Consider the following 21,547-nt stretch of genomic DNA (forward strand, 5'->3'; position numbering starts at 1 on the left):
GCTGGGCAGCCAGTACACACCCTCTGACTTTACCAGCAGCTGGCTGATGGGTGGGAAATAGTTATGTTGGTAATTTTCTCTTTTAAATATAAGCTGATGAATAAAAATGGCATGCCAGAGATAAAGGTGACCTGCCCTTTTAAATATTCTAGCTGTGTTTTGGCTCATTTAGTGTCTGAACTCTACCACATCAGACTACAGGGCTCACACGCGTAGAAGTTCCTCCATACAAAAATGGTTTTCTCCACGCACATAACGCTTGTGAAATTTGGCAGTTATTATAAGAAGGAGTTAGTAATGAAGAAGCTGAGAGCTATGGCTATGATTAAATATAAAGGCAAAGCAGTGCTAGTTTTCAACGATCTTTGTCAGCAAACACTCCAATGGAGGCGCAGCATCAAGCCAATAACTGAAATATTAATAAAAAATGTAGTGAGATATGCTTGGGGTTACCCGGTTTTTTTAAAGTTCTCCCATGCTGGGAATGATTATAGAGTAACCTCTCTGGAGCAAGGAAGGGAGCTGCTGAAGAGATTGGGGTTAATGAAGAATGGAAGTGTTGGAGCTGGGGAAGAGAATGGAGCAATGGCAGGAGCATCTGGGATGGGGTAAAGAGAAATGTTATGAGATAATTGATATGATAATTAATTAAATACAGAGATCGGGTCGTCATGGCGGGGCACCGCCTCCCCCCTCTCCCCTAATTGGGTGGCCGGAGTAATAGACTCGCGGGGATATGGGGAGGGGGAAAGTAGGGGGTGGGAGAGGGGGAGGGGGGTTATTAGGGAGGGAGGGAGGGAGATGATGGGGGGGTTAGGGTTTATTGTTATATTTGTTGTTGTATTTGTTTATGAGGTAGGAGGGGGGGAGTATTATGTGTGGAATTTGTGTTTTTATGTAAGTAATTTTGAATTACTGAGCACGAGGGATCGGAAGAGATTTCAAAAGGGTGGTTATGGATAAAAAGATAAAAGTATCAACACTCAATGTTAAAGGTTTGGGGGCAGTCGTGAAAAGGAAGAGAATAGAACAATTATTTAATAAAGAGGGATCAGATATTATAATGGTCCAAGAAACACATCAAGGCTCCGAGAATTCGAATATGATAAAATTAAGGTGGCTAGCCTATTATGAAAAGTCATTAGGGACATCTAAAAAAAATGGAGTGGCCACCTTGATTTCAAAAAAAAGTGGGTTCGTATTAGAAGAAGTAAAAAAGGACGATAAAGGCAGATATCTTATGTTAAAAGGTAAAATTGAGGGAAAGGTTTATACTTTGATTAATGTTTATGCCCCAAATGAGAGGCATAGAGAGTTTTTTATAAAGTTGTTTAAAGAAATAGAAGAATTTAAGGAAGGATATGCTATATTAGCTGGGGATTTTAATATGGTTATGGATAATAAACGAGACAGGTCAAATCCCACTAAGGTTGAAAAGAGGAATAATATGACTATACTGAATAAATTGGTAAAAGAAAATGGTTATCTAGATTCGTGGCGTTTACTTAATGGGAATAGGCCTGGGTTCTCATATTTCTCCCCAGTTCATTATACATACTCCAGGATAGATTATATATTTGTTTCAAAAGATTTTGCAACGAAGATTTGTAAGATGGAAATAGGGGTAATAAAAGTAACTGATCATGCCTTGTTAAGTTTAGAATTTACAGTTAAGAAAGATTATAAAGAGGCATATAGATGGAAGTTGAATACAAAGATATTGAAATATAATAAAGTAGTAGAGAAAATTCAGAAGGAACTGTCGGAGTCATGGGAAATAAATGAAAAAGGAGGAACAGCTGGGTCAGTCATTTGGGACACCATGAAGGCCGTAGTAAGAGGAATCTGTATTAGAGAAACCTGTACTTTAAAAAGACAACAACGGGTAGAGCAGGATAAGTTAGAGATAGAAATTAAAAATTTGGAGGAAAGATATTGGAGAGTTAAAGATAAATATAAATTAGTGGAAATACAAGCTAAGAAGAAACAATTAGAAAATTTAAATATAGAGGAGGTTCAAAAGAATTTATTGTATATGAAGAGGGAATATTTTGAAAATAGCAATAAGAACTCGAGGTTGCTCGCCAAGCTCACACAAAAAGAAAAAGGAAGGAATGGGATAGAAACGTTGAAAGATAGCCGAGGGAATTATTGTCATGCAATGAAAGCCAAAATAAAAAATTTTCAGGAATTTTATCAGGAATTGTATAAGGGTAAAGAAATTCAACAAGAAAAGGTGGAGGAGTATATTGGAAGGTTTATAAAGAAGGGAATAAAATTAGAATATAAGGAGTTAATGGAGTCAGTAATAACTCAAAGAGAAATTGAAGAGGTTATTGATAAGTTAAAAGTTGGTAAATCACCGGGAGCAGATGGATTGGGTCCAGAATACTATAAGGTCTTCAAAGATTACTTGGTTCCAAAATTAATGGAACTTTATAATAGGATATTATTAGGAGAGAAGATACCTGAATCATGGGAACATTCAGTGATAATTCTGATCCCAAAACCAGACAAAGATTTGACTAATCCCGATTCTTATAGACCTATTTCTTTAATAAATCAGGATGCCAAAATTTTTACATCTATTATGGCTAAACGGCTAAATAAATTTTTGGCAGAATATATAGGAGCAGATCAATGTGGGTTTGTGGTAGGAAGGCATATGCATAATTTAGTGGGTAGAGTTTTAAATGTAATAAATGTAATAAAAAAAGCAAATATTAAGGCAGGTATTATGGCATTGGATATTTTTAAAGCTTTTGATTGTGTGAGCTGGCAGGCACTAAAGAGTATTATAGATAAACTGGGATTTGGAAATAAATTTAAAAATGTAATAGAACAGTTATATTCCCAAAATACGGCGGTAGTGGTGGTAAATGACGGACTTACTGAAAAGATACGACTAGCCAGAGGAACAAGACAAGGATGTCCGCTCTCGCCGGTCCTGTTTGTAATGGTTATGGAAGTTTTGGCGAAGGCACTAAGGGAGGATGAAGAGTTAGAAGGAATTGGAGAGGTAAGGGAAATAAAGTTAAACATGTTCGCGGATGATACTTTATTGACCATTAAGAATCCATTAAGAAAATTAGAAAGAGTTAAATATCAGTTGAGGGAATTTGAGAAAATTACAGGGTTAAAAATAAATTGGTCTAAATCAGAGATGATGCTATTTAACTATACTAAGAAGGAAGAAAAGGATTTGGCACTTAAGGGAATGGAAGTGAAAGTCAAGGACGATATTAAATACTTAGGAATTAAAATTACCAAAAATTTAGAAAATTTAGAAAGGGAAAATTTAACGAAGTTAAAGAAGGAGGTATTAGAGAAATTGGAGAAATATAAAAGATTAAATTTATCTTGGTTTGGGAGAATAGCTTTGATAAAAATGAAGATATTAGCTAAAATTAATTTTGTATTTAGGATGTTACCTATAAAAATATCAGAAACCGAGATAAAAAGTTGGCAAAATATTATTAATAAATATTGTAATGGAGAAAAGAGAGCAAGAGTGAATAAAAATAATTGGTACCTAAGCCAAAAAAAGGGCGGAATGGGTCTCCCAAACATAAAATTATATTACGTAGCAAATAGATTAAGACATGTTGTAGAAGCAATTATGGGAGTAGGAGATTTATATTGGATGGAAGAAAAAAACATAAGTAAGGTAGAGATGAATTTGGAGAATGTTTTTTTTAAAGATGGAGGAAGAAAGTGGGTTGGAAGTATAGATAATCCACTCCTGAGGACTCAATGGGAAATTTGGAGTAAATTTAAAGGGAAGCTGCTTCCGAGCAACTCTCCCTTAGCACCGATAATAATGTTAAAGAATTTCCCAGAGGATCTAAAGGGTAGATTGTGTAAAATATTAAAAGAAAAAAATAAAATAAAATTAAAGGATTGGTTAAGTGATATTAAAACAAGAGAGGAGATGGAAAATTTGTTAAAGGAGAAGAAGCTATTGTGGTTAGAATATGGTCAATTAGAACAATGGAATAAAAAGTGGATTAAGGACAATAGAAAGTGTAGAAAGATGACGAGGTTTGAAGAATTAGTAGTAAGTAAGGAGAAAGGAAAAGGAGATAGTATAGTCTCAAAAGGATTAATGAGTGAAATATATAAAATATTGTTAGAGAAGGAGTTTAGAGAGAATACAGAGAAAATGGTTTGGGAATCAGATTTGAAGATACAGATAGGGCGACAGAGCTGGGAGGGACTATGGAAACAAAGAGTGTTGAGAAGTTTATCAGTAAGAATAAAGGAGAACTATTTTAAAATTTTATGGAGGTGGTACCTAACCCCGGTTAGATTGAATAAGATAAGTGATCAACATTCAGCAAATTGTTGGAGAGGTTGTGGGGAAAAAGGAACGTATTTACATATGTGGTGGCAATGCAAATATGTACAAAGATTATGGAAGATGGTGTTTTCAGAAATTGAAGAAATAGTGGGAATGAAAATAGAACAAACACCAAAAATAGCATTGCTGTCACTATTTGAAGAGATAAAGTGTGGAAAAGGAACTATAGAGCTGATATCGAGTTTGTTGGTAGCAGCACGGTTGATGGTAGCTAGGAACTGGAAGATCCAAGGGGAATATTCTATTGAAGAATGGTATAAAGAAGTATGGGATATAGCCATCAATGATAAATTGACATGTAACATTAAGTGGAGAAAAGGCATAACTAAAATAAATGAGTTCGAAGGAATTTGGAAACAGTTCCTAGTGTTTGTGTTTACTAAGGGAAGTGGGAAACCACCAGCAGAAGAAACGATTAGATTTTGGACTCAAGAATGATCCCGAGGTGGGGGGTGCACTTTTATGTTAAGAGCGAAGATGTTATAGTTTGATAAGGTATATGTAATAGCTTTTGATATTGTACTCAACATTTATTCAAGATGTATGTAACAGAAGTTTGATGTTATTTTTTTTTTCTTATTGTGTTGTTTTAGTTATATTTGGTAATGTTTATCTATGTTTATATAGTGTTGAAAATGAATAAAAATTATATATAAAAAAAAAAAAACTAGAGTTCTAGCCTAACATACTTGTTTTCTATGTGGAGGGATTTTTTTTTAATATGGAGAATCATTCACTCATGTGAGCCCCCAGCTGTGATTAGAGAATTAGACAGCCTATTTTCAATACATTAGTCAAGTAGTATGTTGGGGAAGTGCTTTTATTTGGAAAGGGACAAAAAAAAATTACATGCATTTCAGTTAATTCTTATCACAACATACAATTCTAAAAGCAGAAAAGACACCCAGGCTATTTAATCCACATAAATCCAACTAAAATCCAGTTTTAAAAGCGATATATAGCGACGAATAAAAAAGTTATCTGCCAGCAAAATTATGTTTGCAATCTACAGAAAAAATAAAAACAAAGCAACCCATCACCACCACATCTTTTGTAGATATTGTAAATTTCAACATAACACTAAACAGATTTACTCATAAGGAAATCCTACTGCGTTCAATTGGGTTTAGTCCAAGATAAATGTGCCCAGGATTGTAGCCTTTGTTAAGAAGGTGAGATGAACAGCCAGCTTATAAGAGACAGTGGCAGACCTGAGTTTTTAAACAGAAGCAAGGGGCGTACTTTAAAGCATAAAAGGGGCACTCTGAACAGAATACTGGGGGAGAAACGCCCTCTACTAGTTATCTGTTTCTTCCTTTACCACCTCCCACTCTGTCCCCACTGCTGTTTTAAGCCCAGCCAGATTTATCTCTCAGACTAGAGTATGGCTTGAGAAAAATAGCCTCAAGGAATAGGTAGACTGTAGGGAGAAAACCTGAGAGCAGGCGGAAGGGTACAATATTCACCCCCTTTTGCACTTTAAATCACATCCACTTTACACATGACTGGGGCAGACACACTTTAAAGCCACAGGTCAGGTGCCACCACACCCTCCTCTTTCAGAATACTGTCAAGAACTTGTGAGAATGGAGAATGAAGAAACACCAACCAGGATGATCAGGGGTCTGGAAACAAAGCCCTATGAAGAGAGACTGAAAGAACTGGGCATGTTTAGCCTGGAGAAGAGAAGATTGAGGGGAGACATGATAGCACTCTTCAAATACTTAAAAGGTTGTCACACAGAGATCTCTTCTCAATCATCCCGGAGTGCAGGACACGGAATAACGAGCTGAAGTTACAGGAAGTCAGATTCCGGCTGGACATCAGGAAAAACTTCCTGACTGTTAGAGCAGTACGACAATGGAACCAGTTACCTAGGGAGGTCGTGGGCTCTCCCACACTAGAGGCATTCAAGAGGCAGCTGACAACCATCTGTCAGGTATGCTTTAGGGTGGATTCCTGCACTGAGCAGGGGGTTGGACTCGATGGCCTTATAGGCCCCTTCCAACTCTACTATTCTATGATTCTATGAACTGCATCGACTATCCATATAACATGTTCTAGGTGGCTGATAGGTGACTGATTCCAAGAAAATACTTTTTTGACCCACAGAGTTATTAAAGTCACATCATGTGTGCAAATTCCAGAGTTACGCAATTCAGAGTTCCGACACATCACACACATACTGTAAGAGGTCAGTGTCCTCCAATCATTCACAGTGAGAGGCTTCAAAAATGCTCATCCAATCTGCACTATTTATATTTATTTATTTATTACATTTATATACCGCCTCATAGCCAAAGCTCTCTGGCCGGTTTACAAAACATCATATGTAACATGTAAAACATCATATGAAAGTCCATGGCATATGCCTTTGATAAGGATTAATTTATCAAATATTGTTCACAGGCATTGATTTTCTAATTTTAAGGCCTCAATAACTCCCTAGGAATAGTTTTGTTTAAACTGATTTCTTTTTTTTAAAAAAAAAATCCTTTAAAAAAATAATAATCCAAAAATCCATTTCAATTTTATTCATTGTCTTTTAAAAACAACCTGGTTTAAAACTGATATCTGAAAACCAACATATTAAAATCTATACTAAGAATCCCTTAAAGACTTAGAAAGTGGATTTAAAATCAATAATTTACAAGTCTCAATTTAAATTATTGATTTTAAACCCACTTTTAAATCAATTTTTAAATCAATTATCTACCTGGGTCAGCTGCCTTACTCCCTTTTGTCACCAAGGCAACTAAGCCAATGACACCATCTGACAACATAGGCTCTTTATGACATCATAAATGGTCAATGAACAGCAAAGAGGTGAGGCAGACAGAGAGGTTAGAAGTCTGGGAAGAGGCTGGCAAAAGACTACAAGAGGACCGGGATAAGGATGAGAACACGGGACCATCAGCAAGTAAGTTTGACAACACTTTCAGCCTGTTCTGTCAGACCCTTTACTAGTTGATCTTTTAAAAACTCTTAACTGAAAGGCAAAGCTGGTTTGCTATGAGAAAAGCAGACACAGGATACAACTGAACTATGACAGATATGTACTATCTTAAGTACTCGCTTTCAAAAGCTAGAGATATTTATTAGGATTATATATACCCCTATGGTATAAAATCATCATCAATGCCAACTTCTGTTGCTTAATTATACCTTCTTAGTTTCTAAAAATAAAAAGTTGGCATTGATGATGATGAAGACTAGAAAATCATCATTGATGATGATGAAGACTAGAAAATCCACTGTGGCATACAGTTTTGTGGGCCAAAATCCACTAAATATTCATCAAAGACATTAGACTTTGTGGACTATGGCACACAAAAGCTTACACTACAATGAATCTGTTAGTCTTTAGGTGCTCTTTTAGTGCTCTTGTGCAAACGGTAACACAGCCACTCACACATGGTGATATTCTATCCCGGGAGGGCAACCTTTGAGGCCCAGTATTGGGCAAAAGGTGGGATACAAATAAATATAATAAATTAATTAATTAATTAATTAAATAAATAAATAAATAAATAAAGGATTGAGCACCACCTTCCTGTACATAAAAACCACCTAGCCACAGTGGTGTCTCCATCTTGTCAAGATTCAGCTTCAGTTTATTAGCCATCATTCAGCCCATTACTGAGTCCAGGAAATGGTTCAGGATCTGCCCAATCTCACTTGACTCAGGTAATAAAGAGACAGAAGTGGGTATTATCAGCATATTGTTGACACTTTACTCCAAAACCTCCGATGACTTCAGCCAGCTTCATACATATTTAAACAACATGGAAGGTAAGATAGAACCTTGCACAATCCCACAGTTCAAATCCTATGCGATCAAGCAGAAATCTCCCACTGCTACATTCTGGAACTGAACCAGCAAGTATGACTGGAACCACCATATCACCATGCCCCTAATCCCAACCCACAGAGCCAGGGCAGCAGGATACCATATCATCGATGCGATCAAAGGCCCTATCAAGGAGAATCAATAAGGTTGCACTCCCCCATATCCTCCTCCCAACAGAGGAAGCCTGATTAGATCTATATTATCCATTTTATCCAGAAGCACTTGTAGTTGAACTGCTACCACTGTAAGAGTGGATCCTCCAAGTTATCCATTTGAAGGAGAATGAGGGGTCATGATATGGAATTCAATCCAGACAGGAAGTCTGGTTAGATAGATAGGTGTTAGTATCTACACAAGACAGAAACCGGAAAAGTGGAAAACCATACTTGATGAAGCCACCACAGAACTATCAGGATGCAGCTTGAGGGGTGTATTCTTCTTCTATGGAGGACCCTTATTATCAAAAGGAAAGAAGGGCCACTGATACTCTCTCAAGAGTATAAAGAAGGCATTCCTCATCAATTGAGGGTTGCAACCCATTTTGCTGAAGGAGGACAGGTTGCGTACCTTTAACGGTAGTTCTGTAACTCTCTCTGCATAAAGCCTCCACCAGAAATTTCTAGAGCTGAGATGTTTAAGCAGGAAGCCACTACTCCCACACAGGCCCAAAGGGTGGCACTCCCACATTTCCCTCGGTTCCTCTGAGAGCACTGCAACGATACTACCCAAACTAATGCTGAAATACAAGAACACCTGTAGCGGGGTAGGAGCATTGGCTGTGTGACTGCACAGATGGCCACTCAAAAAACTACAGTTACAAGTAAGTAACCTGTCCTTCTTCGTAGTCTCTGGGCATCACACATATGGGTGATTAACCAGCTGACTTATCAAAAGAGGAGGAAACAGTCAAGTGACTACAGATGAAAGCACTACCCACCCAAAGGAAGTGTCTCTCCTAGAGATGTAAAATTTCTGGAAATTTTGAAGCCATTGGGGGGGGGAGGGAATGGGTTTTTCCCCATTTTTTTCCAGAAAAAAATGGAAATTTGGGGGGGAAATTGAAATAATGCAATATTATAACTTTTTACAGATTGAAAGTCACTTTGTTACTTTAGGAACATAAAATGTAATTAAGTCCAAGTTGGTTTGGTATATAATTATTACATTTTGTATATTAAAAGTACAGTGTATTCAAACAATTATAACAAATTGAATTTACTTTTTACAAATGGGGCTACAAGCTCCTGAACTGTTAGGAACACCTGAACTGTAAGGAACCTCTTTGGTATTGCCAGTTTATGAGGCGTAGGCAAAAAATAATTTAAAACAACAGCAACAGAGGAAACCATCAACATTAGTAACAAAGAAAATTATTTATATCTCTGCAAGTCCTCCATAGTGTCAAGCAGACATAAAGCACCCATTCCCATAAAAAGAACTGAGAAAAAGGGGGAGACGAAGATTCAATAAATATGCATGAAATTTAACCAGACTCATTTTCTGAGCTATAGCTATCCCTATCAGTTTCAGTCTCTGCTTCAGTGGCAGTGCCCCCTAGAGGTAGAAATGCATCTTGCTCTTGAATTTGAGAGCTGTAGTCTCAATTTGCAACCTAGGACTTGCTTGTCCTTGGTGCACAGAAATTGTGATAATTGTAAAAACTGTACGTAGCTTTTAGAAATCATTTGGAGAAGTAAACATTTGAACACCTTGTCTTAAACATTTTATTCATCATGCTAAAATAAAACATCCCATAATCCCTTTTTTCATTTTTTTTTTCAATTTTTTTGGGGAAAAAAAAAGGCTTTGGGGGAAAAACAGAAAACCCATTTTCCCCGGATTTTTCCGGGTTTTTTCAGCCCTTCACATCTCTAGTCTTTCCTAGGACAAACATAAATAAATAATAATATAAATAAATAATTATAAATAAATTATTTATAATTATAAATATATATAATTATAATTAAATTATAATTAAATTATAATTATAATTTATAATTAAAAATAATTATAAATAAATAAATAATAATAATAACAACATCAAGGCAATAGTGCTTTATGAACATTGTGGGCTGCGATTAGGTAGTATCCTTGCATAAATCTTGAAGAGAAACACCTCTTAAAAAAAAACCCAACAGCCTTGGTGGAATATGCACCTACTGACTGTGATAGAGTCGAGCCAGTGCATAACAGTTTTACCATTTCTGAAACCGAAATGAAAAGCTGTTGGGTCAAGAAACAACTATTATTTTTGCCACAATAATAGACAAAATGTTACACAGCCTTGCAGAATGGAAAAGTCAGATGAAGGTAGAAAGCTAGAGCCCCTTGTACATCTAAAGTGTGAAGGGAGGACTCTGGCATCTGTCAATCCCGAAGTTCGCTCCCCCTCTGACAGAGGCTGTGTTCCCACGGGAAGGAGCTGGCCCTCCTCCTCGATAAGCCCTTGGGGAGGTTCTTTGCTGGCTTCTGGGGAGCCTTGGTAAGTTTCCTCTCCCGCTTCCTGTCTCTGCTAGGCTTCTAATTCCTTCTCCAAATCTGAATCAGAGTCTGAAACCCAAACAGAGGGCCTGGGCTCAATCCTGACAACATCTGCCTGCAGAGGCAAGGCGGGTGGCAACCAGAGAGAGTCTTTTCAGTGGCATTGCCCCTTTAAGAAATACTCTCACCTGAGAGACCTACCTTGTGCTTTCTTTCATTGTTACATTTCAGGCTCCAGGTAAACATCAATTTATTTACCTAAGCCTGCCCATAAATGATGAACATTTTAAGCTACACTTGTCTTTTTATCTGTTGTCTTTATTTGTTAAAAATCAAAAACAGGGATAAAAGCACCCTATTCAGGTGAGGAAGGAAAGGAGAAATAAATTCTCAGGATGCTGAGCTTTTTATTTGTAGGTTGTTGCCTTACAATATTTTATTGTTGCCTTACTTTATTTGTTGCCTTACCAGCTACTTTATCTACCATTTGATTATTTTATAGTTTAGCTTTGTATGATCTTGCCAGTTTTTAATTGCAATTTGATTATTTTAGTCTGTGGAATGCTATTTGGCTGAAAAGTACAATTTACGCCATTTCCCCAACTGTGCTACAAAATGGGTCATTGACATCATCATTTGTCCTTGTGGACTGTTATATGTAGGAAAAACAGCATGTAGCATCCAAACACAGGTCACAGAACACTATTCAAAACTAAGACACCGAGTTCTGGATGCACCCTTAGACCAACCCTATATTGATTAGTCCCACCATTATAATGATCTCAGATTCTCGGTTATTGACAGAGTCCACGCCCATAGATATAATTGGTGTGACTATGACAAACGTCTTCTAAGGAGGGAGGCTGAATGGATCTTTAAATTAGACAAGGTACAGGCCCAAGGGTTTGAACACGAGTCTTGAACTCTCGTCATTTCTGGGAAGATAATCACCTTGTTGAATCCCTTGGAATTAGATGTGGCTTTAAGAGACATACATAAAAGAGACCTTAAGAATAAAATGATCACAGCTGCTCGAAAAACTCGCCACCTCCAAAGCTTGCCGAAAACTTGCCTGGGATTTGAGGTTACAAGAACTGCTAATCTTTTACAATTTGTAAGCTTCTCTGTTTAACCTTGTAAATGAAAGTTCATACTTTTCTTTCATCAATCCATCATGGATGACAATCAAAGATGTTTTGGGGCAGGGGAACAATTTAAGAACTGCCTCACCTTTTCTCCCACGGCACAAGCTTATTAGTGGTGGTGAGTTACAGGCATTTAGCTGGAATTCATATTACCCTTATCTTATCTTCAAATTCCATATGCATAACCTCAGTTTGGGGATTGATTTTCATTTGTGTTATATTTTTGCAGTAATTATAGTGAGGTTCTGAGGAAGCAGAGGTGAAACAGGTGTAAAATCCGGAGTCCTGTAAAGTCTTATCTCGCTTATTAATTCATTGACAAATACATGAACCTGTTTTCGTAACTTTACTCTGTTATGTATATATGTATACTGATGTTGTAGTTATATGATGTTATGTGTCTCAACCTTGTTATAACTTCCTTCGTACTCACATATTATATCAGTCCTCTTACCCCACTGTTTTGGCTGTTATTCAGATTTTGTGCAGTTCTGTGCTGTTTAGCATTGTTCTTGCTGGGCTTTGAAAAGTACAATGTACATTTCAGGAAATTAATTAATTAATTAATTAACTGCTCTCTCGCACCCCAGGTTAAGCAGTAACTGCGATGGGTGGGTGGGTGGGTGTGCATGTGAATCCAACACCTCCTCCTTCAGTCATTGCTCTAATCAAATTATTGGTTATGTTCCATTAAAAATAGGAAGAAAACACTGGGAGTTCCAATCATGGGCGTCCTACATAATATGGTCCTCATATATCCATTTTATCATAATGAATTGTTTCCAAAATTATGCTACACTTTTACAAGCACAAAGTGTGCACTACAGTAGTCCTCAAAATGTAACCAACATCTGTTGTTTCGCCATTATTAAGCCAGAAAATCATCCAGAGGGCCCTCAATTCTTACGTTCTGGCAATATTTTTGGTATTCTACAATAAAACATTAAAAGCATGCAAACTTAAAGTGTTAGCATTGTAACGTCCTTTATCAGTTTACATGACCTTTTATTACTCTATGTATCATTTTTCATTTGAGCTTGTCACAAAGCCTAGCACATACACCAAGGTCTGCCCTAAGCAGGTTTCAGAAGTTTAAAGTAACCACAACAAGGATCTTAAAAACAAAACAAAACAAAAACCCCAAGCCCTTCAACATAGGAAAAAGTGAAATATCACTTATTATTCCAGCCCTGCATCTCAGTCACCTATCAAGGGAACCAAGATGGCATAGCAAAGAACTTCTATAAAACAAGGGGTTCGGAGCAGCGTGTCACAGAAATCGTTGTCTGCTTCATTTGATGGGCTTTCCTTTCAAGTCAGGAAATTAGAAGCAGGTGTAGTCAGAGGGCATCCACATTCATACACCACACCGAAAAACACGCGTTTTCAATTTTCGAACATGAAAGCAACTCCTATTGAACAGCAGAGAAATGAAAATCCAGCCCCTCTTTCTGCAAGCCATATGCAGGAGGCTTAGAGGGAGAAAGTCAGGAGTACATGAAAGCTCATGAGCTATTGTTAGATACTCTGCCACAATAGCAACTTTGCTCAGGAATCTAAACGAAAACAGAAATTTACACACCCAACATTAGAAATGTCATTTACTGAACAACAGTATAAAAGCAGCTCTGATCTCTTCTCCCAAAGCGGCACTCATCAGTATTTCAAAACTCCGTTTGAAGTAACTATTTTGGAAAGCATTTCTCATCCCAGCATTTTAAGTTGCAGTAATATGCAGTGATGTTTGAAGTAAAAATATTTTTTGTTTAAATCAAACACTTATATATTATAGCATCTCCCATTACTCAGTGCTGTATTTCAAGGAATACACTTTGGTAAAAACAGAGTAAAACCCAACTTAGTGAAATAAACACACTGTTATGTGCTCACATTTTGAGAATTTTTTTTTAAAAAAATACAGAATAGCAACGTGCAATTCTGAAGAGCTTTCCCTATTGTTTCTCGAAAAGATTTAAATTATACAATTTAATAAAGAGTTCCCATGCTAATTAAAAACTCTACTAGGAGCACAGCTTGATTGAAATTACTGAATTGTTCTTTTATTCAACTGTCAGAAGCTACTAAGTACTATCAGAATCATTATTTATACACTATATTAAGGGGGGGGAGACAGATTGGCCACTGTACTAAGGAGTTTATACTCTAAAGTTTTGACAGTAAAGAGGGAACAAAGGGATGGGAGAGGTATGAAGGCTATCAAGGGATGGATGTGAGAAAATGCAGTGATGCAGACTTGGACTTTGTTATAGTTGGAGAGAAGGGGTAACCAGAACTGTAGACAGCAGTCCTAACACAGTCATAGAATAGATTCATATAAAGACATTATGATACTGGCATTATGGTATTTTCCTAGCAAACCCAAATATAAAATCTGCCCTTTGCACTGTCACTGCACACCAAGTTGAAGTTTTAAGGCAGTTGCCCACCACAACCTCAAGATCTCTTTCCTGAGTAGTCATAGTCAGTTCAGAAGACGTTAACAGAAGTATTAAATTAGGACTTTTGACACCAACATACATTACTTCGCACTTACTTACAAGCCCTATCCAGGCATTTAGTAACTGTGGGGACCCTGGTGACAACACAAATTTTGGCCCTGTCCCTGCCTGACACATGACCAGTGTTAATCTGAAGGGGGCTGCTTCTGTGCACTTGTGTTTCATTCACATGAATGAGAACCTGGATTGGCCAATGTACCTGTTCCAATGGAGGAAATCCTAATCACCTACAAGAGGGCCCCCTTCATACGAACACTGATCATGCATTCCCACTGAAGTCTTCATGTGTTTCATACCCTGGGGTACCTGCCTGAATAGGGCTACATTGAAACTCCTTTGCCATTTTGTTGACTTTCGTCTAGCTTAGACAGAACATTCTGGAGCGCTTTGGAGCACATCATTCACAAACTTGGCTACTTCACTGCTCATCTCTGGATCATTTATGAATCAATTAAATAGGAGTGGTCCTAGCAACGGTTTCTAACGCAGGTGGTATAAGCTCTGCAGGCCAAAACTACGCAAGGGTGAGTTGTAAAAAGGTGTAGTGTAGCTGCACTTCATTAACTCAAACCAAATTGAATTTAACACAGAAACAGAGTAAGCGGAGTATGATAAGACTTTGGTGGCATTGATTCCTATCTGACTGGTACTTACATAAGGCATTGCTGGGGGACTGATGACCTGCTCCAAGGCATTTATGCTATGGGATTCCACAGAGTTCTATCTACATGAAACTGAGACACATTATCAGAAGATTTAGGGTGAAATATTAGCAATATCCCAATGACACATAACTGTACTTGAGGTGGGACTGTAGGAGTCCTGAACAAATGTCTGCAAATCAGTAATGGGATGGATAGGGGCCAATAAACTGAAACTCAATCTAGATCAGATCAAGGTACTGATGGTTGGTAATGCAGTTGATCAGAGATGTGGGATCCGATCTGTTCTACATGGGGCTACACTCCCCCTAATGGACCACATTTGCAACCTAGTAGTGCTATTTGGATCCAGGCTTATAGTACTTTTATCAACTTCAGCCATTCCTGGAAAGCTGAGATTTGCCCACAATTATATATGCCTGGATATATAATGCTCCAATGCACTCCATGTGCAGTTGCTGTTGAAAACTGTTTGGAAATGACAATGGTGCAAAATATGGCAGCCAGGCTGCTAAGTGATCTGAACGACAAGGAACATATACCAGCAGCATTAAAAGAACTACACTGGTTACCAATCTGTTTCTGAGGAGAGGAGCTAGCCCTAAATAGCTTGGGTCCAGGATCCTTGAATGACCACCTGTTTCTACATGAGCCTGCCTGACCTTTAATATCCTATTCAAAGACTGTACTTTAAAGTATTATTTTTCCAGCTCATTTCCCAAATGCCAAACTTGGTTAATAGGAAGAAATAAAATATCTTGTTTGAAATGGGGGAAAGTAAAGTTTACAGGTTTGAACAAAAACCTGCAGAATTCATAGCTTAGCGAATACCTTCATTTCTAAGGAGTCACCTCTCACACTGGCTCAACCCCCAGCAGATTTCAACTAAGTGCAAAACTGGATCCAACCCAATATCCACACATTCTTTATAAAAATCAGAAGAGAGCAGGGCTTACAAATCAACGTGGGTGGGGGTACTCTAGAGGCAAGGCACCTTAATTAAGAAGGCCTTGTCCCACTTACTCACCAGATCACAACAGAAAGGCAGGGCCATGTAGGAGTAAGCAATCCTTTAGATCTCCTGGATCCAAAGCATTCAGGGCTTGGGAAGGTGATAACCTACACTTTGAACTGGACTCAGGCAGAACTTGGGAGCCATAGCCAATCGGAGTAGCAGGTTCCCAAAAACACTCTGGCAGCAGCATTCTGCGGCAATGATAGGTCAAGTTATTCTCGGGATAAAATGGCATGGTGGCTCTGCGCATATTAGCCTTCCAGGAGCAGGTCAGTTCTGCTATGCAACAGGGTGAGGCAACCTGTTTCAGGTGGCACCACTGGGAGTAGGGAGATAGATGAAGGCAGGAATAGGCGTCTGAATGGTGCCGCAAGACTTTTAAACTGTGCTGGCCTTAACAGGGTTTGGGGTGCCATTTCGGCTCCGCTTCAAGCAACAACCTGCCTTGAGTAGGCACGGCTCAGGAGCTTCAAATAATTTTGGTAGGTCTTTTCTAAAGATTCAACAATAGCTTCTAAATAAACTGGTGTTTATCAGCTTGTGGCAGGGATTGCTGGGCAAATTTCTACAATCAGTATAGCCAGTTGCAGTAGCATAGTTTTAACATATAAACAAGGAAATCACCCACTTTCTATTCATATCTTGCTATTTGAAAAGAAAAAGGAAAGGCACACATCTGCCAAATATATAACTTGCAGCCAGATGAAAAACAATAATAAAATTAAATTTAAAGGCTGTACTATGAAAGTTTATGCAAGACCACAAAAGTATTTAAAATTGTGTTTTATTGAATCCAGACAGTATAACTGATTTTATAGAGGCATTTTAACCTTTTTATATATGTAAATAAATGTATAGAATTAAGCATCAATAGCCTACTTTTCAAACACACCTTCACATACCATTTTTTTAAAATGTCCCTTTATTTATTTTTTAAAAAAATCTTCACATCATGAACAAATTACTCATAAATAATCACAAAAAAGTATTATCCAGATGCCAGAGTAAAAAATGGCAGTGTTTTTGTTTGAGAAATGTTCTCCTTCCTTAGAGCTTTTCTCAACCACAACAAACATTTAATAGGTAACTTTAGGAAAAATCCAGCGCTCATCTAATATTAAGGCCCCTTGTGCATCTTAGAAAGTGAAGTACTCCACCCCTGCAAATATATTGCTGAAGAAAACAATTGAAATAATCTGGACATGAAAATATCAAAGCATTTTTATTTCAGCCCTTAGTCTTATCTAGTCCAGCATCATGCTTCTCACAGAGGCCAACCAAATGCATGAAGAGTTTTAAACCAGCAATAAAATAATTGTTAACTTGCTCTATGTAGCCTATTACTAGCAAGGAGTGAAATTGTCACTGATTAGAAGTTGAGGAAGAAGCACAGCCTTTTCTCAACCATCAAAAAGGAAGATGGATCCACTGTTAATAAATGAAATATGAAAGCACAAAGAAATGCCACCACAGCAAAGTAATAAACCAGCAGTCCTTCCTCTGCTGCAAACCAAAACATCTGGGTCATGCAGAAGCAGCTTTTCCTTCTGTCAGCTATTTGGGTGTCATTGCATGTTTCCTGTACTTCCCCCACCCTGAAAAAAGAGGCATAAATACCTCGGTTTCACAACAGAAGTATTTAGTTTAGAAATAATAACAAGCTGAAATCCTATCAAGATAATGAGAACCAATGGGTCTGAGGCCCTATCAAGGTGATGGACAGAGGTCTGTATATCTGTTTGGACCCAAAAAAAAAAGCAAGCATGGGGGAAAATTTCTAAGTCTGAGTTAAATGTACATTTTGAGTCTTTATTAAATAATGTATGAAGTGTTCCTTAAATTAGCTTTACCTTGTTCATCTCACACTGAAAGAATGCTTATGAATATGTTTTGCACAGCAATGCACATTTTACAAGACACACCCTTCTTCACACGAATAATAGAGAACAAAAATTACATAAGAAGTCCCCTTAATTAGACTCAGGGAACATAATACATTATCATATGTTAGAAGTTACAGATCAGCCTTCTTCCACATGGCTGTCCGGAAAATATTTGCAAACATGACAAGTGTTCATTACACCTGTTCCTCGAGAACTGCCGTGCTATTCGTGCCTGTTCTTTTTTTGACTCCACTTCCATTTTAAGCTTTAATTAATTAATCTGGGACAAAATGTGGTTTCTCTTAACTATGCTTTAAGGGAAACAAGCCAACCTCAAACTGTGGTTTATGATCCTGGCTTGTTTCACTAAGCTCTAGTTACCACCATTTAGGACATAAATGATAAACCGGGATTGATTGGAAACAGTAACAAAACCTTCTGAACCCCTTCTCACAGCCATGTCAGAGAAGGAGAAGGTGAAGTGCATGAGATTAAAACTAAACCACTGTTCTGCATTACACCCAAACCAAATCAGTGTCAATGGAGTTGCGTGCATAACTATGCATTCTTTGAATTCAGAGCAAGCAAAATTTCCTTTGTGTCATGTAGATGCCTGTACATCAATGTCAATCTAAATATTTAGGATTAAAGTAGCAATATTACCTATCCTAATAGCAGTTAAACAAAGGACTGACTCTAACTGAAATAAAATACGTCAGACAGCTCACACACATGAACACACAACAGCAATATATCTCAAATAACTGTGTATTAAGAGGGAAAATAATTTCAAGTCAAATATTTATAAGAATAGTAAATACCTGAGGTACTCACAGCTGTAGAATAGGGGTTCTGAACTCCCATATTTTCAGCCCAGCAACCACATCCATAAAGAGCTGCCTGACAGAAGAGGAAGAACGTTTTACAAAGAAGAGAACTATTTGCTTCAGGTAATGGTGGAGGACATATAACAAGGGAATACCATCTAAAAAGCAAGAGGGGGAAAAGATGACATTTGAGTATATTTCTGTACAATTTCAGACTAAAGCCCCAATAGGAATAGTAGGTAAATCTTTTGAAAGATTGCATGAATAACTTGAAGAGTATTTCGTTTCTTCATTGCCGGATTATGATATACAATCAGGTCCTGAGGCCTATACAGCTCAGGACATAGGTATCTGTTGAAATATGTTCCCCCACACCCATCAAACCATTCACTAAGGTCACTTTCTGAGGCTCACTTCCAGGTCCCTGCCATTGGAGGTGAGGTAGATGGTGACCAAGAGGAAAGCGAGCCCCTGCCAAAGGAAGTGAGGCAGATGGCTACTAGGAGGAGGGCTTTCTCTGCTGTGGCACCCCGGCTGTGGAACGAGCTCCCCAGAGAGGTTCGCCTGGCGCCTACACTGTACTCCTTCCGTCGTCAGTTGAAGACCTTTTTATTCTCTCAGTATTTTAACACTTAATTTTAACTTAAATTTAAATTTTACTGTTCTGTATTTTAATCTTATATCATTTTTTGCTGCATGGTTTTATCCTGGTTGTGCTTTTTATACTGTATTTTGTATTAGTGTTTTTAGATTGTTGGTTGTTTTATTATGCTCTTCATTGTTTTAATTTTTGTGAACTGCCCAGAGAGCTTCAGCTATTGGGCGGTATAAAAATGTAATAAATAAATAATAAATTAATAAATAAAACCCTCTGGGTGCTAGCTCCTTCAGAATGCACTCCCCAGAGAGTATTTGTAAGCTCTGATTTGACCTACCTGACCAACTCTTCCAGGATGTTTCAAAGCTAAGCCTCCACTGGACACTGCAGCAGCAACATTTCCTTCTTGATCAACAACAACTGCTCCAACGGTATCCAATGTTCCTGAGTCGTTCTCCTATGAAACAGGCAAACAGAGGTGCTGAAAACGTATTTGTAGACTTGCCAGCATGATGATGTTTCTAGTGATGAAGGTGATATTGGAACACAGAGCCAACAAGCGGACAACGCAGGATAGGATCTTTCTTTTCTTTGTTCAACCTCTGCACATTCCATACCTGTTCTTTAAGATCCTTCCCCTTGTTCTTCTTCCATCAGAGACATGAAGATCATCTACAAGGTAGAGGGCTCTCTCAGTAATAGTAACCCAGCAATGGAGGGAAAATGATAAAAATGGGAGGGACCCTTCCCACAGTTTTTTTCCCCCAAGGAGTTATTTTCAGCTTTTCAAATGGAAAAAATAAAATGCTTGGGAACAAAATAAAAACTAAAAAGCTCCTATGAAATATTATCTCCTTTAGAATTAGTGTATTGCTTTTTAAGATAAGGGTTTCCTTAAAATGCGTTGTATGAAGAGTTTTATGGAAGACATTCTATAGCATTAAAGAATGATGATTCCTGCGTATACTGCAGACCAAGGGTAGGCAACCAACAGTGTGGTATAGTGGCTAGAGTGTTGGACTGGGATTTGAGCGATCCGGGTTCTAGTCCCCAGTCGGCCGTGGAAATTCACCGGGTGACTTTGGACCAGTCAGAGACTTTCAGTCCAGCGTACCTAACACAGTTCTTGTTGTGACGATAAAATGGAGAAGAGGAGGATTACGTATGCCACATGGAGTTCCTTGGAGGGAAAAAAGCAGCTATAAATGCAATAGACGGATAGATAAAATAAACCTTTTGTGGAGCCATGGACACATTTGGCAATTTAAGAAACTGTCCTGAGCACAACAAAATGACCATGCTGCAAATGAAAACATTGGCCTGCAGCCCACTTGCTGCCTTCATTTCCTAAGAGCTCTATATGGGGAAAAATGGGAGCAGATAGAGACCCTCATTTTTCTTTGAAGCGATTCCAGCTGCCTGCAAGCCATTTAAAAAAAAAAGAGGTAGAAGGAGATAGGGCAACTTGGCAGGTGCACTGGCGTCCACAGGCTCCATGTTGCGTACCCCTGCTATAGGCGCAGACAACAGTCACATCCGCAGGCAACACTCACATCCACAATTTCTTTCTGCACCTTTGCTTGTGAGCTGTTGCCTTCCTTTTTCTGGTGAGCTTTGATCTAGTTTAGATATATAGGAAGAAAGTATCTTACTGCTGCTTTCCTCTTGTTTATATAAAACTAAGGTTGCAAACCTTTATTTATTTTTTTATTTTTTTATTAAGTAAATTATTTATTTATTTATTTATTAAGCTGGCGACGAAAGGAGTAGTTGCATTTGATATTCTGGCGGTTCACTTTTCTGAAGGATAATGGCCTTACGATGACATTCATGCCTTTGGAACCTGAGGAAACACTACTGCTATTCACACTATCTGGTGCTACCCTTGAAGCTGCAACTTACGAGTTAAAGAAGAAAATGGTGGGTTTTTTTAAAAAAAAGATAAAGGAAAAGGAAAAAAATGCTTAGCATGAGTGTAGCATTCTTAATGACACTTTTATTTCAAAAACGTTAAACTGCAATTTTATGGCTGCTTCTTTAGGGAAAAAGGCAGAGTATAAAGTGAATTTCATTTGCAACTGAATGCAGTGTGGCTTGCTTCCAGGTAGACTAGACATGTATAGGATTGCATTTTAAAGCCATTATGTTTTTGAAGCTGCAATCCTATGCATGGTTATCTGTTATCCATTAAACAGTGTGGGCCTTAC

At 37.9% G+C, this 21,547-nt stretch overlaps 2 protein-coding genes across 5 annotated transcripts in view; one reads left to right on the forward strand and one right to left on the reverse strand.

The window, feature by feature from the left end:
- The window catches only part of ISM1 (isthmin 1), a 325,195-nt gene that overhangs the window by 147,805 nt on the left and 155,843 nt on the right, over positions 1-21,547 (forward strand). The window lies entirely within an intron of this gene.
- Positions 1-21,547, reverse strand: part of TASP1 (taspase 1) — a 120,368-nt gene that overhangs the window by 48,827 nt on the left and 49,994 nt on the right. For all 3 annotated transcript variants that reach the window (XM_063125341.1, XM_063125340.1, XM_063125339.1), the window contains exons 9-10: positions 19,678-19,797; positions 18,737-18,815 (exon numbers count right to left, since the gene is read on the reverse strand). In XM_063125341.1, the coding sequence (XP_062981411.1) occupies positions 18,737-18,815; positions 19,678-19,797 (199 nt within the window). The remainder of the gene's footprint in view (positions 1-18,736; positions 18,816-19,677; positions 19,798-21,547) is intronic.

Source organism: Elgaria multicarinata, chromosome 4, assembly GCF_023053635.1.
Source record: "Elgaria multicarinata webbii isolate HBS135686 ecotype San Diego chromosome 4, rElgMul1.1.pri, whole genome shotgun sequence".
In the NCBI taxonomy this organism is placed as follows: Eukaryota; Metazoa; Chordata; class Lepidosauria; order Squamata; family Anguidae; genus Elgaria; species Elgaria multicarinata.